Source organism: Sebastes fasciatus, chromosome 6 (genome assembly GCF_043250625.1).
Source record: "Sebastes fasciatus isolate fSebFas1 chromosome 6, fSebFas1.pri, whole genome shotgun sequence".
In the NCBI taxonomy this organism is placed as follows: Eukaryota; Metazoa; Chordata; class Actinopteri; order Perciformes; family Sebastidae; genus Sebastes; species Sebastes fasciatus.
Window position 1 is genome coordinate 29,302,901 of NC_133800.1, and position 25,132 is coordinate 29,328,032.

Below are 25,132 nucleotides of genomic sequence, written 5' to 3' on the forward strand. Positions count from 1 at the left end.
CGATATTCTCATCTAACTCAAATGTGCATGTTTCCCAAAATGTGGAAATATTCCTTAAAAAAAAAAGGTGAAAATATGGGGCTAACATATTCTGTATTATCATCCACATCTTTATATGAATATGAATGTATTTCATAGCTTTAGCACAGCACTTTCTGTATTACTCCCTGTGGTTACGTTAATTACTGTCATGTTACAGTTTGACTGTAGTACAGGCTACTTCTGAAACTAGTCTTGCTTTCTACTTTTATTTTACTACTGAAACATGAAAGAGAAAATGTGTAGTATTAACTGTATTATTAGTTATATAGGAATCACATGTTTCACTGATTCATATTGTGGTATTGGTTCTGGGTTATTTCAAGTGTAGTAGGACTTAAATGTGTTGTACAGTTCTGACTTCTTTAGTGAAACAGCCAAGGATACTCTACTTTGTCACAGAATACTGAATATTTCTTTGTTTCAGTGATTTGCTCATTCTCTTATATTAAGCTATTTGACTGTTAACACCTTTTTTTTAAACCAAAGGAGGGTAAGAGGGGCTGTATCAATAAACATTTAGACAATACAACCAAAGTCTTTAGTCATATTTTTGCATTTAACTCAGACATGGCCTGTGAACCTTATTTTTGACATGAAATATGCAATAAAGTTGTAGCATCTTATTAAAAGCTCTAACTATAACCATTCTCCAAACCTCATCACTCCAGATCCTGTATCAGTGTCTACTCAGTAATCAGTTAACATGGTACACAAACAGGCTACTAATGTTTCGTATTGATGGATATATCTTTAATTTTTGAAAAAAAGAGACATTTCTCACAGTTGAGACACAACAGTTCCACCATAGAATAGTTGGGCTATTTTTTTTACACACCTTTTGGCAGTTGAAAGTAATTTTAATTCAATATCCTATTTGAACAGATACAGGTATAAGGTGAATGCCAGTGTAGAAAGAAGTATTCAGATGCTTTGCTTCAAAGTTGTTTCAATCCACCACTGGTGAACGCATGCAGGAATTACAGAAGTCATTCAATGCAACAATAATTTAGGACGCATTTGAACAGACTCTTATCTACCAAAGAAAGGCGATAAACTCTTGAAAAACTAATTAGGCCAATTGATAATTTAAAGCTCAGTGGAGGGTTTCCTTGGTTTTGCCTCCTCCTCATTTCGTGGAACATGGAAGTTCACGTATGGACACCACTTGGTGTTGAGGCACACCAGTTTCTTCAAAGTGGCAGTTTTGACGATATTGAAGCCCGTCTCTCCCCCAAAGGTGCTGGGCTTCCAGTACTCAGGGGAGCAGATGGGGTTTGCCAGCAGGCCTTTCAGGGAGAAGGGAGCACCCATCTCCACCATACTCTCACCAAAGATACCAGTAGGGCGTGCTTTTTCTAGTAAAAGGCCGGGGTAAAACTCCAAAGCATCTATGTCACCGTAGAGTTCCTGTAAACCTCTGGCCATTTCCTCGTCATCTATTTTGGAAAAGAAACACTAGATGAATTTCTTATGTAATTTTACTTTTAGGGAACTGAAAGAAAGTTCTATTGAGAATATTACCTAAACAATAACAGATAATAATATCCCTCCAGCTTACCAGTGAATTCCTCAAAAGAGCTGTATGGCTTGAGGTTAAACTTCTTCCTGTATTCATTGAAGGGCCGCACACGTGTTGTTCGAGACTCTTTGATGACCCTTTCTGAGACTGTGAGGAGGCTTTCATGAGAATTACGGCCACCACCGATCTGAAAGACAGAAAAATGTTACACCAATGTCCAGTGATAGACTGAAAACTCTGTAAGACACTTGAATTTTGGCATCCTGGCACCTTGTCGATGACGCTTTGATTATCGGAGCAAAAATGTTAATTCAAAAGAATTTTTATTCAGGTTTGCAGTTATGTTTAATCAAGAAGAGATCTTCATTTTGATTAAACCCAAATGGACTTTCTTTAAAGATTTTAAGCCCATTTTCCTGATATGGCTCTGACGACTGTTTAGCATTAAGTACAACCTAACTTACCTACATACCTTTCATATAAATTATATCATCTCTTCTTTATGGGATTTTCAAGTACAATTTTATGCAGATGATACAGTTTTATACTTTGCTGTTAATTTTGTTCAGTTAACAATTGAAAAATCTAAATCCTCCTTTACTGCACAGCAATATGCTCTAATTGCTGTTGTAACTGTGTTTAATGCAAATAAATAAACTATTTGTGGTGTTTACGCTGTTCTCAAACTAAATTTTGTATCCCCACTCTTTATACTGAGAGGTTTACAGAATATGGATATAAAAAGCAATCTAAAAATTAAAACGCTCAATTTTTCCATACTGTAAGGCCTGCGTGTTGTCTTTGTTTATTTTTTGTGTCTGCTATTTTTACAGTATTCCATTTATTTCTCAGTATACCAGTAAACAGGGTGTTGATGAAAAGGAGCTTATATTGTCAGCCAACCTACCCTAAATAGGTTGAAAAAAGTTAAACCATATGGGAATAATAAGACAAGCAAGTCTTGATTGCACATAAATAGTTTGATATGTTATGATAACATAAATAGTTATGTCAGGATTACAATCGTAACATTATGAACACAATGACCAACCTTAGCTGGCTATGTCCTTCTTACAAAGGGGAAGCTAAATGTTACAAAAAAAAACGGCAGACCCAAAACTGTAGCTACACTTGTAGCTCTAACACAAGATTCATGTACACAGTTAGTGGATGGTCCTTATCTACCTGTCCTGCAGGCTGTCGAGAGAAGGCATCCACCAGTTTCTCCACCCCGTAGTGCAGGAAGAGGGAGGTGTTGTACAGAAACTGGGAGTACGGGATTTCATCTCCATCAATGAGGAAGCTGTCAGGCATCAGAGAGTGCCAATGGTAGAGGTGGCTGAACTCCAGAGCGATGCGGTTGCTGTACTGAAAACGTTCCTCGAAGAGCATTGTGGGATCGAACTTCAGGCTCAGCAGGTAACCACTCAGCTGCTGCACGTACTCTTCCATAATAATGCGGATTATCTCCCCTGAAGGATGGAGATAAACAGAAGAGCTTGTTTTTTCACTTCTGGTTGTGGTCTTCAATGTTGTCAGTTGATGTCAAACTAAACTCACCAATGATGATGAGTCTGGTGGTCTGGAAGAGCTGCTCATCATCCCAGGTGGGATGTTCTGCCTTCAGGATGTCACAGACTCTGTTATGCTCCCTCAACCATATGGTGGAATACATGGTGAGGCCCGGCAGGAGGCCAAATAACTCATGACCGATGGCCAGACGCTTCTCTGGAGAGAAGTCTTCAGGATAAGCCATGAACACAGGGACTTCAGCTACTGTAGGAGGGTACATCTCACCATTTACTATCTGTGAACAAACATGTGCAAGCAAAGTATTTTACATAAAGCATACTCTTGAATTAGTCACTGCATTTCCTCGGATGCTGGGATGTTGTATTTGATTTCTAAACTGTTTTCTAAACCTTTTTATTCTTTCGTAAGTGTTAACTAAGTCTTCTCTGAGTCTGCTTTGTTGTGACTCTGTGCCGGACATGTCTGACTCATCCCATAGTGATATAACATGAAGTCCCATAAACCATACTATGTGCAGCCAAACAAAACAGAGACCCGCTTGTAAAGACATAGTGCTACCAATGGTCAAAAACTCCACAGGGTACCTTTAACAAGTACATCTGATAATCTGACTACCTCCATTACCTTGTTAATTTTTCCAAGAAAAAAATGCAGTCAGTCATTTAGCAGGAAAGTGAAAGTATTCCATGTCATCTGAATGCAAGAAATATACAGAAAATATAAGTGCTGGTTTAACACCTGATATTTCAGCTTTCCATCTTTGTGAAGTCGGAGTTGAAGCTGTCGCATGAGTTTGTCTCCATAAATATTGCCAGCATCTACCTGAGAGAAGAAAAGAGGGAATATCGATTCATGCTACCCGCACAAAGGATATGAATCATTAATATCATCATATTGAAAGCTGAGACTACACAGATTGCAACGATATAAGTCTTATAACTCTACAACCAAAACTCACTGAACCAGCAGCAGAAGAGAAAAAATAAACTTCACTTAGACAGCCTTACCTTTGCTGCTTTGTGTTAAAAAGTTCTGTTGGAGGGCATATCAACGCTGCTATTTGCTAAAGCTGTCTATAATCCTCTGCATGACATGGAGGAGCATTTGCACTCTGCCTTCCTCCAGCATCAAACAGCCTATCCTCAGCCTTCCATGTGAAAACACGGTCTATGTCTCCATAGGTGGATGAATCGTGGTACTGCACTCATCCTTAAGGCATTGGCCCTCAATACAGGCCTGAGCTGGTCAAATGGACCAATAGATTATGGGTTTTTTTTTTTATGGGAACATGTATAGAGGTCTGATTGATTGATTTTTCAAAGAAAATTATGATGAAATTGAATGAGTTTTACAGTTACCTAAGAAAATGTTAAATGGCACAGATGGTACCAAAATGGCCAATATGAAGATTCCACCTTAACATGCATCTACTAAAACCTCTCCAGCTTTGCTCTGCTTCACTTTATTAGCATTTGTCTGTGCACAGGTAATATTTAGATGTTGTGATATGGTTTGCTAGAGATTTTGGGCTGCAACTGCATCATTCCAAAGGGACATTCACTCTAAAATGGACAATTTTGTTAGGCGGAAATTAAATCTTTCATTTATGCTGTATTCGATCTTCATTTACATACATATAGTAGCATATATACTGATGCTTACAAGATTATTATTAAGATTATTCAAATAGACCTTGTAGTTGCAGAGATACAGGTACAGATACAGGGGTTTAAGAGGTCCACAGAAGTGGGAAATCAACAGTATTTTGTCTTTTACATGTGAAGATTTGAACAAAGAATGAACAGTGGGTCTCACCCCATGTCCCAAACCCTTGGTGAACCCCCTTCCAACTTCATGGTCTGTCCTGAAAAACTGGTGAGTGAAGTGCTGCGCCATGAAAGCAAACATCAGACTGGCTCCCTGAGGGTCTGGACGAAATTTGGTTCTCTTAAAGAAACGCTCAGCCAACACTTTGGGATCAGGGAGAACAGGTTTACCTGTGGACAGAAATGTACGTTATAATTACCTAAAGCAGTTAAACCTTTCTATATGATGTACCTGCGCACACTTCCTGTCAGATGAACTCAAGTTCGTGCAATTGAACTGTCTTCTAGCTGTTTCATCATTTATCCATTGCATTTAAGCCTGCTAACTGTTTCAACTGTTTATCTGTCAATTTGATCTAACAGTTTGAATTGTTAATTCATTACTTGTCTACTATTTCAACCATTTATCAATCACTTGTAGAAAAACTGTTTAAACTTCTCTGTTCACTGCAGAGCTACATGTCTTTCATGCACTTTCAATTGCAACATGTAGTGTTGTCCACCTACTCCATGGCAAATGCAGAAGTACCCCTGATTGGGAACCCCTGACCTACAGTATCAGAGGGTATACTTGTCTGTATGTAGGCGTGTGTAGGTCAAAGATCTACCTTTAGTTCCCATGGGCAAAGGACAGTCTTCCGGTACAGGAGGCAAAATCCTGGTGTAATAAGTGAGGTTGTAGTAGGACTCCCAGTTCAGGTATCCATACTTGCTGTTGTAGGTCGGAGGGCTTGGAATAAGGGAACTTCTGACTTTTAAATGACAAAAACACAGTCCAGTTATGTATTAACTGCATACTTCTGTCAATGTTGAGTAAATGCAATGCATTCATTTTCCATAAGAGTGGAATATAATACATAAATACTACAGTATCCATCTATGCTCTCCCACGAGTATACCACATGCATTTTGTACTCAAAATACAAGTCATTTGGAGTAACTATGTACAGTATGTTATGTTGTATTACAGTCCCCTTCTAAATTGTAACATGGCTGTAGAGCTGCAGCTAACAATAGTTTTCATTATTGTTTAATTTATTTGTTATATTTCTTATCAATTGATTAATCATTGAGTCTATCAAATGTTGGTAATGTCTTCAAAATTATCATTAAAGATATTTAATTTACAATGATACAAAACATAGAAAAGCAGAAAATCCTCCCGTTAGCAACAGCGCATTTTTTTGTGTTTTTTTTTTCTTCTTTCGGCTCAGTTTCCTCCTACAATGTAAAATGACAAAGAAGAAGAGTGCCTACCTGTGAGCACCAGTTTCATGAAAGTACTTCGCAAGAAAGAGTTGTTGACGAAGTCCCAGAACCAGTGGAAGTGGGTGAGGATGTAGTGAGCGACATCGGTATTTGGTTTCAGCGTGAGGCGAACTCTGGACCAGAACTCCGCTGTGGACAAAGATTGAGTTAGAACAATTCATATTTAAAGGGACTATTTGTAACTTTTTAAGCGTATAAATATAGCGGGTCGGCACACATGCGCGTTCGCATATGCACGCTCGCGTGTGGCCGGAGCCTCGTCTCTGCTGCCTGCTCTCCTTCACTCAGACAGCGCGAGCGTCCTCCACCTCTAGACGTGAACGCGCGCTCACTACACACTGCAGAAGAGTTAGTTTAGCTCTGAGAATATCTAGTGAATGCACAGGGGACGTTTGTGCAGAAATAACTGCTGCAGCTCCTCCAGACCAACAGAGCTTTCCCGTGTCTTGTGAAGTGACGGAGCTCTTCAGAGAGTTACGTTGTCTTCTCGTTACCGACCGGGTGCCGGCGTCTCCTCTGCTCTCTCCGGCTGCGGGTGGAGAGAGCAGGGAGACACGCTGCAGAGCCCCGCTGCTTCAGCCTGCACTTAGGCAGGAAAAGCCAACACTAGGATCAGATCTAAATCATGTTCATGGAGAGACCTTCGTCTGGTCAGCTAACATTACTGCCAAGCAGCTGAAATATAGAGTGATATTGTGGTTTTAGCTGACGTGTGTCGCCTCACTGTTTTGAGCGATGCTCGTTCATGTCTATGTAGAGCGAGCAAGCGCGAGCCCGACGCTGACTTTCGTTGATTTCACGGCCACAGGTGTCGCTGTTAAGAAGCATTTCTGAAAGTTACAAATAGTCCCTTTAAGTGAGATTTAAGGATAGTTTTGATATAAAGAAAATGACTGACCCCTATTAGTAGGTGGACCCATTGTATGGGTCCAAGCCAGCCGGCTCCTAGCTAATATCTAAACACATTATGAGCCAACTTTACACAAACACTACAGAATAGATTAACTTACGAACAGTGCAGTTTTCCCCATAGAAGCCGGTGCGAGTGCAGTCACATTCGTAGCGATCTGTACCAAATCTCACACAGACTCCTGAGTTCTGACAAGGGTAGTAGCAACAGGGATTCACTGCAAACAAGGAAAAAGTACATCATTATTTGTGTGCATGTAAAGTATACGTTTCTCTAGCACCATCAGTGTACCATTGACGTCATTGATAATTCATTTGTTTTAATTACTGTGCGACACAGACAGACAAGCCTTTCCCACGGCATAACTTTCCTTCAGGGCAGCCCAAGAGTCAGATTTAAATAATAGACAGACTGTTTACTGATTGCAGAATTTAACATTCAGATTTTGCGACGTTTTGCATAAATAAATTAATAAATTTTCATTCCATTGCCACCCTAAACAAAGCTACTTTTTTATATCTACATAAATAAATGAAAAATGAATGAACTAATCTGATGCTATCTTTTCAATGTGTAGTTTTAGGATCTTATGATTAACTTAATGAAGTATTAATAAAAACTGAAATGGGAAACAGTTTCACACAACAAACCACATTTAACATGGGAAAGATGAAGTCCCCCTATTACCTCTCATCTTGCAGTAAATTACAGGACAATGTTACCATATCATTTTGTGATTATATAATTTCTCTCAGCATCCCCAACTCTGACCGACTCCCAGTGTTCCTTCTGTAGCTTAATGTAATTTCTAAGTGACAAAGTTAATTTCTTAAGATTTATGTTTTATGTTGTGTGCGGTGCTGCTATTATGGCCTGGACTTTCCAGTAAAAGAGATTGTTTAATGTCAGTGGGGCCTTTTCCTGGTTATAAAAATGAATAAATTAAATGTTTTAGCATAAAATAATAAATAACACAGAACCGCTATTTTGAAAAAGAAGCAAAGCTTTTCTCTCTTTTTAAACTGTGCCTGATAAATGCTTAAATCAATCATCAGTTTAGAGTGTAGCTTGTACACTTGTCTATTAATTTATAGACAAGCATTAATAACATAACGGGGGAAACAAAATCCCTTACACATCTCATCACATAAGAGCAGTTAATAGTTCTTCACAATAGTTCTTTTCATCATTTTGTACCTGCCCTGGCTACTTACTGGAAGTATTTATCCATCACACTTTAGAGGTAATCAGAACCATCCAATGTTTTATACCTATGCAATATCCCACAAGAGATAAACTCCAAAGAAGCCCTTATGACGATTCTGCTGGCTGCATGTAAAAAAGTCAGAACTCTTGAGTGGCTAAAGGACTGGACTGGAATAGTTAATGAAATATATACAATGGAAAAATGTACATATTCCCTCAGAGTACACCAAGATAAATTTACCGATATATGGTCAAGCATTTGTAATTGTGTTCTGGATATCCCCTGGCCAATAAATAAATAAATAAATCCCTTTACAAAACACTACAACCTATAAACCTGTTACAGTTGTAAAGTTGAAGAAGTTGACTTGCTCACCAACACCGGAGTCACCGGCACATGAGGAAATCTTCAGCAACAACAGGAAGGTGAACACCCAGATGGACACCATGCTAAACCCTGAATAAGAACAAGAACAATGTTTTTTATAATTATCGGTGAATTAAAAACATCAAGTGCTGTACATTTGAAAAAAAACTAAAACAAGAACTCACCTCTCATGGCTCAGCAAAAGCCTTGATGTGTGTGTATAGGTGTGCTATATGTGTGTGTATAGGTGTGCTATATGTGTGTGTATAGGTGTGCTATACTCCAGTTTAATTTATAGTTTGGAGAACTCTGTGCATGTCATCTGGTTATGCAAAATACAAATTGGGAGGTGCCAAATACTAGTGTTTCAGACATTCAAGGTAGTCTAGCAGCCTCAGAAGCAATAAAAAGCTTACTGCAATACATTAAGTCAAACCTCTTACCTTAAATACCCATAAAGACACAGGAACAATTTTTTTTATAATTATCGGTGAATTAAAAACATCTGCTGTATATTTGAAATAAAAATTAAAAAAAAACGTATAAAAGGAAGAACTCACCTCTCATGGCTTGAATTCTAGTTTGGGATTCAGAGTTGGTCTGTTTGAATCAGGAGAACTCTCTGCATGATATAGCCTTAACACCCCACATGGCATCTGCTTATATAACATAAACATTGGGAGGTGCCAAATTTTGAATCACCTGTCAGTTCGTGCAATTTTACTAGTGTTTCCGATATTCAAAGTAGTCTTGCAGCCTCAGAAACACCAACACGCAGACTGCAATACAGCGGCATTTAGATCAAAGGTCTCACCTAATATCTTTGGTGATCTCCTGACTAGTCTTCTAGTGCCACTAAGAGGCATTGGCTGTCCACATAGACCAATGGGTTATGGTTGTCTTTGAATGGGAACATGTATAGAGCTATAGAGGTCTAATTGGTTGATTTTTCAAAACAAAGCCAAAAAACTGTTCAGGAATTAATACCTATATATATGAATGTAATGTCACCAATAAACTCGCATGGTAGTGCATGCTTATAAATAGAAAAAATATATAAAATAAGGTTTATTTCTTGAAAGAGTACATTCTCTACAATATCCAAAAGGTAATATATCCCTCAGATTTGCCACGGTGGGAAATGAATGGTTTTATTTTCAAATCATAACAAATCCTTTCAAAATATTGGTGTATTATTATAACAGTGTACCTCCTGTTTATACAATTTATTAACCCCTTTCCTTACTTTGATTGATCAAGCATTTATTGATCCAAATCTGATTTCTTTTGTAATTCTTTGATATCATAAAAAGATGAAGCACATCCAATTCCAATAATCTTCTAATAATTTTGAAATTTAGCTGTCACTGAATAATTTGAAGGTAAAATTAATTATGTATTTAAACGAATCTTGTAGACAGAAATTTAATTTAAATTAATTAATTATTATTCATTACAAAATAATCAGTTTCAACCAGGAACACTTGCATGGTGTGGTATTAAACTAATATTAGGATATATAAAAACAAAACTGTGAGGTAACACAGTTTTCCATCCTTTTACCAGTGCAAATTGAAAATGTTTCAAGCATTCAAAGTATCCACATCTTTTGCCCAGTTTGGGTTCAGGGACAGTTTTCGAGGCCCTAAGTTAAATGTTACTTTGAAGGGCCAAATGCTGATAGTTAATCAGACTATGTATTTCCATTATTTGTCTGTTTGGGTGACATAAAAGCAATTTCTGATTTTGCAGGATGGTTAGTCTAGAACTTTCTTTTGGGGAAAGGGTTGCCCAACGTAGCCACAGTTAACAAAAGTTGCATTGAGTTTGGTTCCTGCCCAACTTGGACTTAATGAGATCAATGTTCCTTTATTGTTGGTTGGTTGAAACAAAAAGACTCTTTGTCTCGATAAATTACTAAACTAAGTGGGTAAAATGGGTCACACAGGTCTCCGGTTGAACTAATTAATACCTTTTTTGTTTGGTTTTAAGTGCCATTTAGGCCCATTCAAGTATAATATTGACTAAAATATTAGGAGCTTTAAGACGACCCTGCCACATTATATATTCCCGAGTCACAATCTACCATGTTGCCCTCATATGATCCATGATTCTCAACTGTTATGTTAAGTCAAATCAAACAAAGTTAACTGACACCATGTGAACCTTTACAGCACAGTGCTGCAAATTTCTGGGCTCCAAGGCAAAGTATATGTTTTTGAGCTGTCCTCTTTTATTCCGTAGAAGGCCTCAGAACTTCCTTGTGTACAGACTTTATTTTTACCCCAGAGTCTAGCAGGTAAATCCAGCCATGACCATGGTTCAAAGTTTATTCCTGACCTTGCGAACAGTTGAGAAATATTTTTTAAGTGATATGAGTAAAAGCTCCAGAAAAGCTACTAAAAGGACTTTGTGGGGAGATTGTTCACTCATTTCTTGTTTTCACAATGTTCTTGCTGCACTTTGTTTGAAACGACATGTTTTTTTAAAATTTGTATGCATTTTGATTATGCATTTTATTGATATTGCTTACAATGTTCACTACACAAAAGCTAACAAACAAAATATCCCAAATAACCCTTTTAAAAATGGAACAAACCTCAGTAAGAGCAAAAGTGTCAGGCCCTCTGCCTCATCCTAGCCAGCAGGCCCTCTCTGTGTGTGTGTGTGTGTGTGTGTGTGTGTGTGTGTGTGTGTGTGTGTGTGTGGCTTGATTGCAGGAGTGGACTCAGGTGTGCAGGGGTTGTGCTGCAGCTGCAAACCATCATCAATCTACTCTTCTACAAATACTGGTCTTCAACGTCACCACGCTGCCAGATCGTAGACTCTGTTCCCACAGTCAGTCTAGTTCAAGCCGCTTCTCTGAATATCTCTCGTCTGTTTTTTGTATGATTATCTCATACCTGTTTTCCTCTGCCTACAGCAGCACTCGGCCCAATTCCTGCCTCCATTCCACTCCTGCCTAGCACACCGCTCTGGATCTCTGGATCTCTGGATCTCTGGATCTCTGGATCTCTGGATCTCTGGATCTCTGGATCTTTGGATCTCTGGACACAGCTCTGGATCTCGGGACTCAGCACACAGCTCTGGATCTCGGGACACAGCTCTCCTTCCCCCCTCCTCTGCCAGCAAACTCACCTGCCTTGCTCTACCCAGTTCTCGCCATCACAAAATTAAATATTGTAAATAAATTATTTCTTTGCATCCATTACCTGCCTCAGTCTCTGTGTTCTGCATTTGGGTTCACTAAATTAGCCACGCCTAACAAAAAGAGGAGGGATCCCTCTTCCAGGACGGAAAAAGATGTTGTGTGTGTACAGAAAAATTACAGTTTGACTGTGAACTGAGGCGGGCTGAAGTCTGGCCGGGGGTTACCTTTGGAGGGGGCTGTGAACTTTAAGCAGCTCACTTCAGCTCTATTCAAGTGTAAGCCATTGACAGTATGACAGTGAACCAGCATGCACAATACCACGACCCTGTAACTGAAGCAGCTACATGAAATTCAGCCATTAATAACTGTATTGTTTATATCTGTGCTTCTCCAACTGTGACATGTCAAAAATGAACGAGGCCTAGAAACACATGCTGAAAATATTGTTTTTGCTGCCATCTAGCAGCTGAAATGTTCATCTGCTTAGTGAACCAGTGCAGCGTTCACACTGGTAGACATGGAACAGTTTTAAAAATGTAACTTACAGAGGTCAGTGCAACCATACTTTTCTGCCATTAAAGACATCAGTGTTTCAGTAAATCATACAGTAAAAATGTATCAGTATAGCTTCGGTAACTTCCCAAAATATATATTTAAGTTAGATGTGTCTTTACGAAAACATACGGACAGTAGTAAACTCTATACTCCTCATATATAGTTATTTTTGCATCCTACTGTTTGAATGAATTCACCTTAAACACATGAATGGTTACTGATGTAGCTTGATTTAATGAATGGTTTTATCTGTTATTCCTTACTGTACCAGAAGTACATACTGTACAATACAGTGTGTTCAGCATGGGTGTCCCCATGACACAGCAGTTTTTGGGTTCACGCATGCTTTACCCAGTGCACGTTACTGAAAAGTTGTAACCACTGAATTGACACATGAAACAGAGAAGTAACCCTCTGTAGTGTGGGATCCCTTTTTCTCACACATACAAGGTGATACACCACTCCCTGCATCCTGTGTGTGAGAACTCAAACAGACATTTAGCCATTTAGTATTGATTGTAGGTTTTTCTTAATTCAAATTATGTAGAAACTCATGCAACAACTGCACAGAGATGCAACAGGACTTAGAGTCTGCAGCAATGCGAGCAGCTGTGTGAGGCTGTACTTACTGTAGGCACAGCACTGCTATGAGCTAAATGTTGATGTCAGCATTCTGATGTGCTCACAATGACAATGCTAACATGCTGAAGCAAAGCAGGTTTATAACGTTCACCATCTTAGTTTGGCGTGTTAGCATTAACATAACATTTAACATAACATTTGATAATTAGCACAAATATAATGGAAATCCGTCTGATCCAATACTTGAGACATTTCAGAAAAAACGCAAATGTCACTATAGTCAGTAGGATTAATCCTCTAGAGATCATGAATGTTTGTACAAAAATTAATAGTAATCCATCTAATAGTTAAAAATATTTTAGTATTTCAGAATTTAAAAATAATGAAAACCTGTAATTACTGTGTATTATGGAATACTATTTTGTGCCGTTGTTACATATAGATTGATATATGTTGTGACACAAACTCAGATCGAATGTTTAAATGCATTTACAGGCTTCCATTGATATATTTTGATAAAGTAATTTGCAGTACAGAGTCGGACTGGATTAATCTGCACCCCTCCCTCATGGGAAGTCGCTCTTGAGCAAGGCACTCAAACCCCCAATACCCCAGTGGAGTGGCCAATTAACTTTTATTTTTAAATTGCAAGATTTTGTCCCGTACAGATTATAAAGATTCATGTCATTTCTTATAATTCATGAACTATTTCTTACTTTTTATTTTTTGGCAATTTAACATACAGTGAATTCACTTTCTTCTTAGAACAGGTAATTTATACAGTAATGTTACGTATTTATTGGTCTTCAAGATATAGTGATATAATACATTCACTCTGAAAAGAAAGGGAAAAAACACAAAGGAAAAACAGCTAAATTAAAATACATTTCTGAGGTCCAGAGGAATTTTCTTGTTACGGAAACTATGGAATTTCTCAGCTGTATTTTCAGGAAGTAGACCTGTTTAAATGCAAAGTATGTCATTCACTGCAGGCACGATTAAAACCACTGAATTAGCACATGTAGTATTAAAATCACCCTTTATTATGACAATAATTTAAAACACATCAACAACTACAATTTCTCCCACAGTCAGTATAGTAATAAACTGATTGTGATCATAGACTGTATATAAGAAGTTGACCTAGTCACCGTTTTGAAGCTTCAGGTTCGGTATTTTGGCCGTCGCCATCTTGATTTTTTTTTCCAACCATAAGTGTGACGAGAGAGTGGAGCTAAGAACCGAACGCTGGATATTTAGGTGACTGAAATGTTACAATTAACTTTCATGAACTGAAAACACACTGAAAAAGGTTAAAGTTGTAAGATGAAAGACGGATAACTCCCAGACTGGAAAACGCTATGGTAGCAACCCATCAATCACGTGGTAGCTACGCCCTAAAGCATACCCTGCTTTATTGTCTATTTGACTCTAAATGGGACCATAATTTACTAAATGAACATCATGCTGTATTAAATAAGACTTGAAACTAGCGATTGAGACCATAAACTCATGTTTACAATGTTTACTGAGGTAATAAATCAAGTGAGAAGTAGAGTTATTACTCATAGACTTCTATACAACCAGACTTCTTTTTGCAACCAGAGGAGTCGCCCCCTGCTGGCTATTAGAAAGAATGCAAGTTGAAGGCACTTCAGGATTGGCTTCACTTCTCAGACCCCAGGGATTGCCCACTGATTGCAATTAATGAAATATTCTTTAAAGCTCAGTGGACGGTTCCCTTGGTTTTTCCTCCTCTTCATTTTGTGGAACATGGAAGTCGACGTATGGACACCACTTGGTGTTGAGGCACACCAGTTTCTTCAAAGTGGAAGTTTTGACGATATTGAAGCCCGTCTCTCCCCCAAAGGTGCTGGGCTTCCAGTACTCAGGGGAGCAGATGGGGTTTCCCAGCAGGCCCTTCAGGGAGAAGGGAGCACCCATCTCCACCATACTCTCACCAAACAGTCTGTTGGGACGTGTTTTCTCCAGCAGGATGCCGGGGTAGAACTCCAAAGCATCTATGTCACCATAGAGCTCCTCTAAACCTCTGGCCATTTCCTCATCATCTGTTTGGAAAAGAGAGAACAGCTGTTAATTAACTTACCTTTACTATTATCTTATCATGTTACACCATAGACTGTATGTGTCACACACAGATTTTTTATTAAATGTGGTTTTCCTTTACCCACTTCGAAAACATAGTTTGCTAGACCATTCTCAGTCATCTCAAGGATACTTATTGTTTTATGTTTTGATCCATCACAGCTCTAGTGATGGCAATATCTGTCAGTCAGCCACTTTGGTCAAGAGTGTCAATAACTACTGAATGGATTGCCATGAAATCTGGTTCAGACATTCATGGCGCCCAGAGGATGAAGCCCTCTAACTTTGGTGATCCCCTGACCTTTCTTCTAGTGCCATTATGAGGTTAATATTTGTAGTTCTGAGTGAAATGTCTTGACAGCTATTGAGGGCTTCCCCCTCTTAGTCGATTAGTAGACTAATCTGTCGTTTCAGTCTTAGTCAACTATGATTTCTTTAGTGGATTCGTCTAATTTTGTAATGCTTTTTCACGCTGAATGACTTATTTCCAAGAAACTTATGAGCACATCTTTGGTAAACACAAGGTTTAAAGTGGTGCTTTTGTGTGATTCTTTATCACAGATCTGTCGATTAAATAAACTAATCGATTAGTCGACAAAATCGTATGAGAGTTATTCGACTAAGAATTTCTTTGGACGAGGACAGCCCTAGAATGGATTTCCATGGCATTTGGTGCTGACATTCATGTCCCCCTCAGGATGAATTGTAATAACGTTGGTGATCTCTTAATTTTTCATCCCATTAGTTGAATATGTCTACTACATTATGACTAAATACCTGCAAAACTAATGAGAACTAATCAGCCTCTGCCATACTTTGTTTTTAGTACTAATTATCAAAAGTTAGCATGCTAACAAGCTTAACTACGATGGTAAACATGGTAAACATTATACAGTACATGCTAAACATCAACATGTTAACACACATTGTGAGCATGTGTGCATGTTAGCATTTAGCTCAAACACCCCTGTGTCAAAGTACTTTGCAGAGCCCCTAGCTTGTATTTGAAATAAAAGGAAATAGTTGCTATCTCGGACTGCAAATCACTCTAGTTCCCCCTAAAGCGGTTTGCAGTTTGTAGCAAGTGTCTGAGTAAAAGGACATTTATTCCACCTTGTTTAGCGTGCTGTTACTGTGACCTGCACAGAAAATGGATGTAACGATGAACCAATATGAGAAAAATTCTAAGAAGCAACTTGCTTTTTTTAAGTTCTGGGGAAAAAAATCAGTGCATTAAATTGTTTGACGTGATAACAAAAAGTGATTCTCAGGTCTCCAACGCTGATCATCAGATACAAAATGATATTACAGTTTACTTAATTGTGTATGTTATATCAGTTCAATGCTTTTTTTCCACTGATGTGAAGAAATTCAGTTCAGGCAAAGAAAGTGGACTTTGTGATAGCTGTACCCATATTCTTAAGAAAAAGCAAAATACTGACTTAATCTCTGCAATGATTATGTTATTTTTTCCTGAATTAATTTGGCATTCAACTGTGGTAAAGACGTCAAATTGAAGTCAAAAATATATATGCTGTATTACCCTATATACAAATGAAATAGATTAAAATAAAAGTTTCGGAACCAAGTTCTAGATACAACATTATTCCTGCTTACCAGTAAATTCATCAAAAGAGGTGTACGGCTTTAGATTAAACTTCTTCCTGTATTCATTAAAGGGCTGCACACGTGTTGCTCGAGACTCTTTGATGACCATTTCTGCCACTTTGAGCACTACCACGTGAGAGTTGCGACCTCCACCGATCTGAAACACAAACAAAGAGGTTACTGCAATAATGAACTGTTAATAATAAAAATACCATGAGCCAGATAACAAAACTTGTTGCTTGGCAGTCAACAACACTCAGTGATCAACACTGCATCTTAATTATCAGCAAACAGAAATAAAGCGTTGCATGCATGTGATGGTGCTGGAGGATAGCTGAGAATATTATCTCTCTCTTGCTTTAAGGAAGTGATTGTGAGGGGAAGTCAGCTTTAATGTGGATGAATTAAGAAACACAGTGGTTTAGTGCTTTGCATCAGTGTTAAAGGTGTCTGCTGCAACAAGTTTTACAATCAATGTGGTCTGCATGAAAGATCCTCAATCTGTTGTTTGATCTTTCGTATATTCCTGAGCAGAAAGTCATGTGTGTGAGCAGACGAGTCATGCAAAAGTGTTTCCTTGTATAAGTATGCTGTGTCTTTACTTAGAGGTTTATGGTATGTACTCACTAAATGTCTGTAATCTTTAGGATGAGCTACTCTGAAATGTCATCATTTAGCAAGTGAGTGGTATTATACTTGTTCTAGGATACTTCTTTTAATTCCCATTAGGAGTCAATTTTTGATTTTTCCAACTTTTTTTTCTAACTCTTTGGGACTTAAACAGTTATTTAAATGAAACCATCTCAGTAGTTTAGAGTTGAAATCTCTCTATCAACTCGTAAATATCTGAAGTAATAAGGGGCCCAAACTGCCTCTTTTGTAAGGGCTCAAAAGCAAAGAATTTGAAAAGTAACTAATAACTATAGCTGAGGGATAAATGCAGTGGAGTAAAAAGCACAATATTTGCCTCTGAAATGTAGTGAAGTAGAAGTATAAAGTAACATTAAATGTAAATACACAAGTAAAGTACAAGTACCTGAAAAGTGCACTTAATTACAGTACTTGAGTAAATGTACTTAGCTACTTTCCACCACTGTGAACTTCATATCTAAAAATAAAACTGCATCAAAACAGTAGCTGCATTTGTAGACTGGATTCATGTACACAGTTGGTCCTTATCTACCTGTCCTGCAGGCTGCCGAGAGAACGCATCCACCATTTTCTCCACCCCGTAGTGCAGGAGGAGGGAGGTGTTGTGAATAAACTGGGAGTACGGGATTTCATCTCCATCGATGAGGAAGCTGTCAGGCATCAGCGGGTGCCAGTGGTAGAGGTGGCTGAACTCCAGAGCGATGCGGTTGCTGTACTGGAAACGTGAGTTGAAGAGCAGAGTGGGATCAAACTTCAGGTCCAGCAGGTAACCGCTCAGATGCTGCACGTACTCTTCTATTATAATATTAATGATCTCTCCTGAGGGACAAAAAATAACAATGTCACACACTGAACCAAACTTTATCAAAATAAAAAACATTTAAAGAAGCTTGAAGATGGAAAATTTGAACTGTTTAATTGTTCAAATAATTAGAGCTGAAACGATTAGCCGATTCTTAGTTGATTGATAGAAAACTGAAGGCCAACTATGTTGATAATTGACTAAGCGTGCAAGTCATTTTGCAAGCAAAAATGCCAAAAATTATATAGTTGTAGGTTCTTAAGTGGGAGAATTTGCTGATTTTCTTGGTCTTAAATTATAGTAATTGGAATATTATTGGGAGATGGACTGTTGGTCGGACGAACAAGACGTGGATGAAGTCACTTTGGGCATTTTTCTAATGTTTTAAACACCAAAATATGAAATGATTAATTGAGAAAATAATCAGCAGATTAATCAATAACGAAAAAATAATTAGATGTAACCCTAAAAAGCATAAACTACTTACTTACTATGTGGATTCTACTGAAAAAAAATCAGTCAGTTCTGCACTGAAGAAAACATCCATTTTTAAACTTGACTTCTTTACAAACCTATTAATGGTCAAAACCAATAAGTTATTTATTATTTGAATAATTTCATATATATTTGTTCCCATCATTACGTCACAGAGAAAGAAGATTTGCAGATACTGACAGAAATTTAAGACTAAAACTGTAAACGTATGCTCCTGAGATCCTCACCAATGATGATGAGTCTGGCGGTCTGGAAGAGCTGCTCATCGTCCCAGGTGGGATGTTCTGCCTTCAGGATGTCACAGACTCTGTTATGCTCCCTCAACCATATGGTGGCGTACATGGTGAGGCCCGGCAGGAGGCCAAATACCTCCTGACCGATGGCCAGACGCTTCTCTGGAGGGAAGTTTTCAGGATAAACCATGTGCACAGGGACTTCAGCTACAGTAGGAGGGTACATCTCACCATTTACTATCTGTGAACAAACAATAATAGTAATCCTAAAAGAAGAATTTTGAAGATTTGATTCTGAGCTATTTAAACTTTTGAATATCCATTTCTTTACTATTTCTCAATAAACTTGAATATTTTCCATAATCAGCATTGTTGTTCACAGGTCATGGCAGTGAATATCATGCTGGTTGTAAAAGTAGGCCGACTACAGAACAGACCTCCTCAAGCAGAGTGTCACTTAGCTAAAGATCGTTTGAGGAAGTTCCCTCTCAAAGCCTGATCACAAGCATGTCAAAGGCACGATAGCGTGCCGTCAAAATGAACGATAGGATGGTCTCTCTTTAATCACTATTTCACTATCACTGATATCTGGAAATTAACATTCTCGGAAGTTAGCGTGACACAGGATGTAAAAGTTGGTTAAGGCTGTCTGACATCCTTTATATATACCAGATACGGCTCTTGGTGGTTTATAAAATATCATAATACCAAATCTTTAGAAACTATCACAATAACTGATATTTCAAAGATTAATGGAGCTAATAACTTAGTAGGAGAGATAAGTACAATTTGGCACTTTTGGAAGCAAGTGTCTATATAACTTGAAAGTCTTAATAGTTTGACATTTTGGGAAATATGCTAATTAGCTTTCTTGTAGAGACTTAGATGAGAAGATTGATACCACTCTCAGTCAGGCAAGCTGTTTCCCCTGTTTCCTGTCTTTATGCTGAGCTAAGATAACCGGCTCCTGGCTCTTGCTACATATATACAGTACAGACATGTGAGTGATATCAATCTTCTTATCTTACTATCGCCAAAAAAGCCAATAAATAAATAAATCAAATTTAATATTTCTTATAATTTCAAAGCTATTTCTTTATCACCTGATATTTCAGCTTTCCATCTTTCAGAAGCCGGAGTTGAAGCTGTCGCATGAGGTTGTCTCCATAGATATTGCTCGCATCTACCTGGTGAGGGAAAAATACATAAATTGGTCAATAAAACCAAAAGTCATTCACAACCAGGAATGAATTCTTAAAAGGTAACAGGTATGTATTGTTTAATTGTTTAATAATAGTCAGTATGCGTCTCACCCCGTGTCCTAAAGCCTTGGTGAAAGCACCATTAACTTCATGGTTTGTCTTGAAGAACTGGTGGGTGAAGTGTTGGGCCATGAAGGCAAACATCAGATTGGATCCCTGAGGGTCTGGCCTAAATGTCTCTCTCTTAAAAAACCTCTCAGCCAGCACTTTGGGATCAGGAAGATCAGGTTTACCTGTCGAGAAACAAACATTTAACGACTTCCTTCGGGAGCACAGTCATCGGTGTGCTGTTGTGCAAGTCTTACCTTTAGCTCCCATCGGCAGAGGGCAGTCTTCAGGTACAGGAGGAAGGAGACGGGTGTAGTAGGAGATGTTGTAGTAGGACTCCCAGCTGAGGTAGCCATACTTGGTATTGTAGGTCGGAGGGCTTGGAATAAGGTCGCTTCTCGCTTTGGGAGAAGGTGACAATATGTTGTTGACTACAAAATTCTCTTTTGTATATTTTTTCTCTGTTTGCTGGCTCATTGGAATGAATGAACCATGTTTAGACACATAATTTATTTCCAAATCTACATATGGATTTAAGGGATAAGGCTGGTGATATACTATATATCCCATGAAAAGACCAAAACCAACAATGCATTGATCCTACTAGCATACTACTAGCTGCAAAGCCTGATATAGCTTATTTTGCTGTTCTATAGAGCTCCATTGTTGCCCAAAATCCAATAAAACACATCAATTAGCCACACTTTGGGTACTGTAGTTTATTTTTACTCAGCCCAAATACACTGTCCTGTAGCTGTACTACATACTAGCACAGCAAATGTGTATTAATCCGCAGCTGAAAATAGTCCCTAACAAATGCACTGTTTACTCCTGTTTGAGTGATGTCTGCTAAATCTACAATGTCCAGCTAATTAAGCAAATGATTTAGCTTGTTTTTAATGAAGCTATTTGTGATATGTTGTTAAAGATAAACATCTTCAGTAGGCACCAATGGTTTGACAGACAGGGTAGGAAAGTCCGACACTACTGAGAGATGAACACATGTGTACTTTTCATGGGATTAGTTTACAATAAGTAAAGTATAGAATAACACTAGACTTCACCTTGAACTCTGCTCTCAGTTGCTTGCAAAGAATACAAAACCCCAAAGTGAGAGCATGCAGCTTTGGGAATATTAAGCAAAGGAAATCGTAATGCTCATTTTAGTGTAGATATTCAGTTCCTTTTTTTTTGGGGTTCAAATAATCTTTTGTAGTCACAAATCTGGTCTTGCAGGCTCTCAAAGCATGTTCTGTATCAAGGGAAACCACTCTAGATGCCCTTTTGATTTTCAGATTAATCACTGTTCAAGTTACTTTTGTTTTGACTCAACAGTTTTTTTGTCTATACACACCAACAGTTTTGTGTCTATAGATGAGGCAACTCAGCAATGTATTTATCCAAATGTGTCTCCACCTTTAAATACATCAAGGCTGATAAAACCAAAACCCCTGCCAATATCGTGTATCCAAATATATACATATGGTGACCATAAATAAGTGAGAAGAACTGAAGCAAAAGGTGGGAAAATATTTTCTGCGGTGGTCTGTGTGATTCGGCTTATTGAGAGACATGTTTGGGGGTTGCAGTTTTTTTTTATCTTGAACCTTTTGGCCTACCTGTCAGCACTAATCTCATGAATGTGTCTCGTAGGAAGGAGCTGTTGACGAGGTCCCAGATCCAGTGGAAGTGGGTGAGGATGTAGTGAACTGAAGTAGGGCTCGGCTTCAGCATGAGACGAACTCTGCTCCAGAGCTCCGCTGCACACAAAGATCAAGAAGTTTGAAGAACTTTGTATCACATAAATCATCACTGATAAGGGGTTGTGACTTTGTGATGTCAGGTTGTGAAACATCCCTTCGGCTGGTGTTTATCCTCCTCCAAAATGAGACTTGCTTTATGTTTTTAGTTCTGTAGTTTATACGGTGGTAAAGGGTTAGGATTAGGATAGGTCCAATAGACTGTTTGACCTCTGACCTTCTGAAGAAGAGCTGCAGGGCATCTAGAGCACAATGTATTTATTAACTATAAACATTTACAACTGTAGACTAAAAATGTATTTATGTTTTTTAACTATACATTTTTTAAATAAAATAGAAGGAGCATTATGCACAAGGTTAGGGTTTGCATGCTGTTTAGATTTAGGGTTAATTTGCTCCAATGTCACATTAAAGTAGCACTTGAGCTAACAAGTGCTTGGGAGGTTGATCACACTTTCACTTGGAGGGCACTCGGGCTGTGACTTTTAAATTAACCTCACGTCGACACGCAGATTTATATCCAAAATGCATATCTTTCTGTACTTACGAACAGTGCAATTGACTCCGTAGAAGCCGGTGCGAGTGCAGTCACATTCGTAGCGATCTGTACCAAATCTCACACACACTCCTGAGTTCTGACAAGGGTAGTAACAACAGGGATTCACTGCAAATGAGGAAAAAGATCATTTTACTTTCTATGAATGAATAAGTGGTCACTGCTGAACTAAACGATAGATAGTACAGATGGTGTAATAACTCAGAACGACACTGAAGCCAAAGACAAACATATACAACCTGAAAGTGTTGAATTTATTCACATATAATTGTGTGGGTTAAACAACCTTAAACTTATATTAACTCACATTACTGCTACCCTAAAAATGTAACCAGCAGTGGCCTAAGGGTTAGAGAAGTCTACTGCTACAACCTCCCTTATTACCACCACCAACAGAGAATACGGTCTCTTCACAGGAACTGCTTGCTAAATTAGGATTTCACAGCTTCTGGGTAAAAAAAGCAGCTGCTGTAAATTGCTGCTGTGTATCGACGAAACCCAACCACCTCCCCCATATCTTTAACACTCTCTGCCATTGTAATATGGCTTCCTGTCCTCCCTTCACACTTGCAGAAGTTCAATGAGATAATAAGAAACTGCAGCTTTTTCTTCCTCATAAGCTGTGCATGAGAGGACAAATAAGCATGCCCACCCTACATGACCAATGAATACGTTTAGGTTTCCAAAATGAGCATGTTTGGATGCATGCATGTTAATTAAAATAGTACTAATTTATTGATGTTATGTACAGATACAGATACAGATACAGATACAGATACAGAGAGCTTTATTTATCCCCGAAGGGCAATTAAGTTTCTGCAGTCTACCGAGACATATACACACATTCATACTGCACAATCATCAATGACAGAGGGAACACAGTAGGTGGCATATGGGGAGGTGCAGATCAATAAAAGTACAAGATTAAAAATATTCGCAATAAAAACAATAAATACAAGAATAAAAACAAGACGAGATAAAAGAATAAAGGAATAAATAAATAATTAGAATAGAATAAAGTGCCAAGAATACTTGCACATTGCAAATGTAGGTATACATCTTTACCAGGGAGGCCCAGGAAGCAGATGCATATTTATTATTTATTGCACTATATAACTTTTACTTGTGATACTTTAAGTATATTTTGCTGCTAATGCTTACATTTACTTACAGTAAGTACAATTATGAATGCTGGACTGTTCTTGATTGCTACATTTACTTAAATGAAAGATCAAAATCCTTCCTCCACCATTGCTGCTAAAGTCTTATGATACATGTCCACAGGAGCGTTTTTGGACGAGCGGGATCGCCTCATTTCCCAGCATTAGATGCTTGATTGGCTGCCACTAGACACGAGGCACCTGATTGGACGAAAGCTTTCCCGTGTGGGCTGCTGCTCCCAGCTTTCAAACCAGAACCAACATGGTGGCTCGTTTGGGAACTTTTTTCTCTTATATTACGAAAATAGTTCACCGAAATGTGTTTCTGAAAGAATTTTATGAGAGAAATAAGCCATGCAGTTGCTGAACCTGTCGTCATTTTAGATCAACTACGGTTAGTTTAAAAGTTTCTCGGGAATTTCCAGAGAAACGCGAGTCGTGCGAGTCGCCCCTGATTTGCATAAATTAGCCTACTATATGCAAATTTATTTTTCTACCTGCCAACTTGTCTGTAGCTCATGTGTCTTCACTTCTTCAATAAATTACTGAACTGTTCTTGTTGATCTGTATTGTCTGCATTTTGCTCTTTTCCCTACTAACCCACCCGCCTGACACCTTCGTTTAAGATTGAATAACACCAAAAAATGTATCAGCAGTCAACAGAAGCACAGCAGAGTGAAGGTCACAATTCAGGCCATCAGAAATTGTGACCTCACTGGGCCTGGAAATTTGACAAATACTGTATATACCGCATCTATCCGTTTTAAAACTGAGAAAAGTTAATAGCACTGACCACTTATACTGACTTACATCCATGCAACAGCGCATGCACGGTCACAGAATATGGTGCAACACCAGCAAACATTTACAATATCTCAGTTTTGTACTATAAGCTTTATAAGAATTAAATAAAAAAAGTGTCATCATGAAATACAGTGTTATTATAATTACTACAACCTCAAACCAAATTCTCAAATGATCAGTGTAAACCATGAAGACATGTTATGATAGGGGAAAAAAGCTGCTTACCAACACTTGAGTCACCAGCACACGATGAGCTCTCCAGCAGCAACAGGTTGATGAACCAGACGGAGAAGATGTTAAACTCTGTAAAAAATTAAAAAACAGGTGAATATTATCTGGGTGTAAAAACATCAAATTCAGTCTGCAAGTATTTAAATTGATTTAATTTAATAATTTGAGGACTCACCTTTCATGATTCCCACACGTAGATCGTTCTCCGAGGGCTCAAAATAAAATTAGAGTTGTTTAAAAATTGTGGTTCACAGTGTTATTCTGTTTCTAGAAGGTAATTTGAGAGACATGGGTTAGCTACTCTCTGCATACCTGATAATATGGTCAAACTGGCCTTATATCATCAGCTATGAAACTGGGCGGTGACTGTTTCCTCTACTTCCTCTATTTAGTCTGCATGCAATTGGCACCAAATAATAACGATTTGATCATTTTAACCAGAACTGGTGGTTAAAT

At 38.3% G+C, this 25,132-nt stretch overlaps 2 protein-coding genes across 4 annotated transcripts; both read right to left on the reverse strand.

Moving 5' to 3' along the window:
• Positions 1-770: 770 nt before the first annotated feature.
• On the reverse strand, positions 771-11,350 carry LOC141769706 (prostaglandin G/H synthase 1-like). 3 transcript variants are annotated; one of them, XM_074639060.1, is made up of 12 exons: positions 11,272-11,350; positions 9,233-9,328; positions 8,682-8,762; positions 7,200-7,316; positions 6,178-6,318; positions 5,529-5,672; positions 4,910-5,091; positions 3,833-3,916; positions 3,122-3,368; positions 2,747-3,033; positions 1,601-1,748; positions 771-1,478 (listed from the first exon to the last, which is right to left on the reverse strand). In XM_074639060.1, the coding sequence occupies exons 2-12, from the start codon at positions 9,237-9,239 to the stop codon at positions 1,129-1,131; spliced, it is 1,788 nt and encodes a 595-aa protein (XP_074495161.1). In that variant the 5' UTR covers positions 9,240-9,328; positions 11,272-11,350; the 3' UTR covers positions 771-1,128. The 3 variants fall into 3 exon arrangements, with proteins under 3 accessions (XP_074495161.1, XP_074495162.1, XP_074495163.1); XM_074639061.1 differs by having other exon boundaries at positions 9,233-9,331; positions 11,272-11,330; XM_074639062.1 differs by lacking the exon at positions 9,233-9,328 and having other exon boundaries at positions 11,272-11,341.
• A 2,632-nt stretch (positions 11,351-13,982) lies between these two features.
• Positions 13,983-24,989, reverse strand: LOC141769710 (prostaglandin G/H synthase 1-like). Its single transcript, XM_074639070.1, has 11 exons — positions 24,852-24,989; positions 24,671-24,748; positions 22,473-22,589; positions 21,785-21,925; positions 20,423-20,566; positions 20,169-20,350; positions 19,959-20,042; positions 18,850-19,096; positions 17,858-18,144; positions 16,684-16,831; positions 13,983-15,029 (listed from the first exon to the last, which is right to left on the reverse strand). The coding sequence occupies exons 1-11, from the start codon at positions 24,856-24,858 to the stop codon at positions 14,680-14,682; spliced, it is 1,785 nt and encodes a 594-aa protein (XP_074495171.1). The 5' UTR covers positions 24,859-24,989; the 3' UTR covers positions 13,983-14,679.
• Between the last annotated feature and the right edge of the window lie 143 nt (positions 24,990-25,132).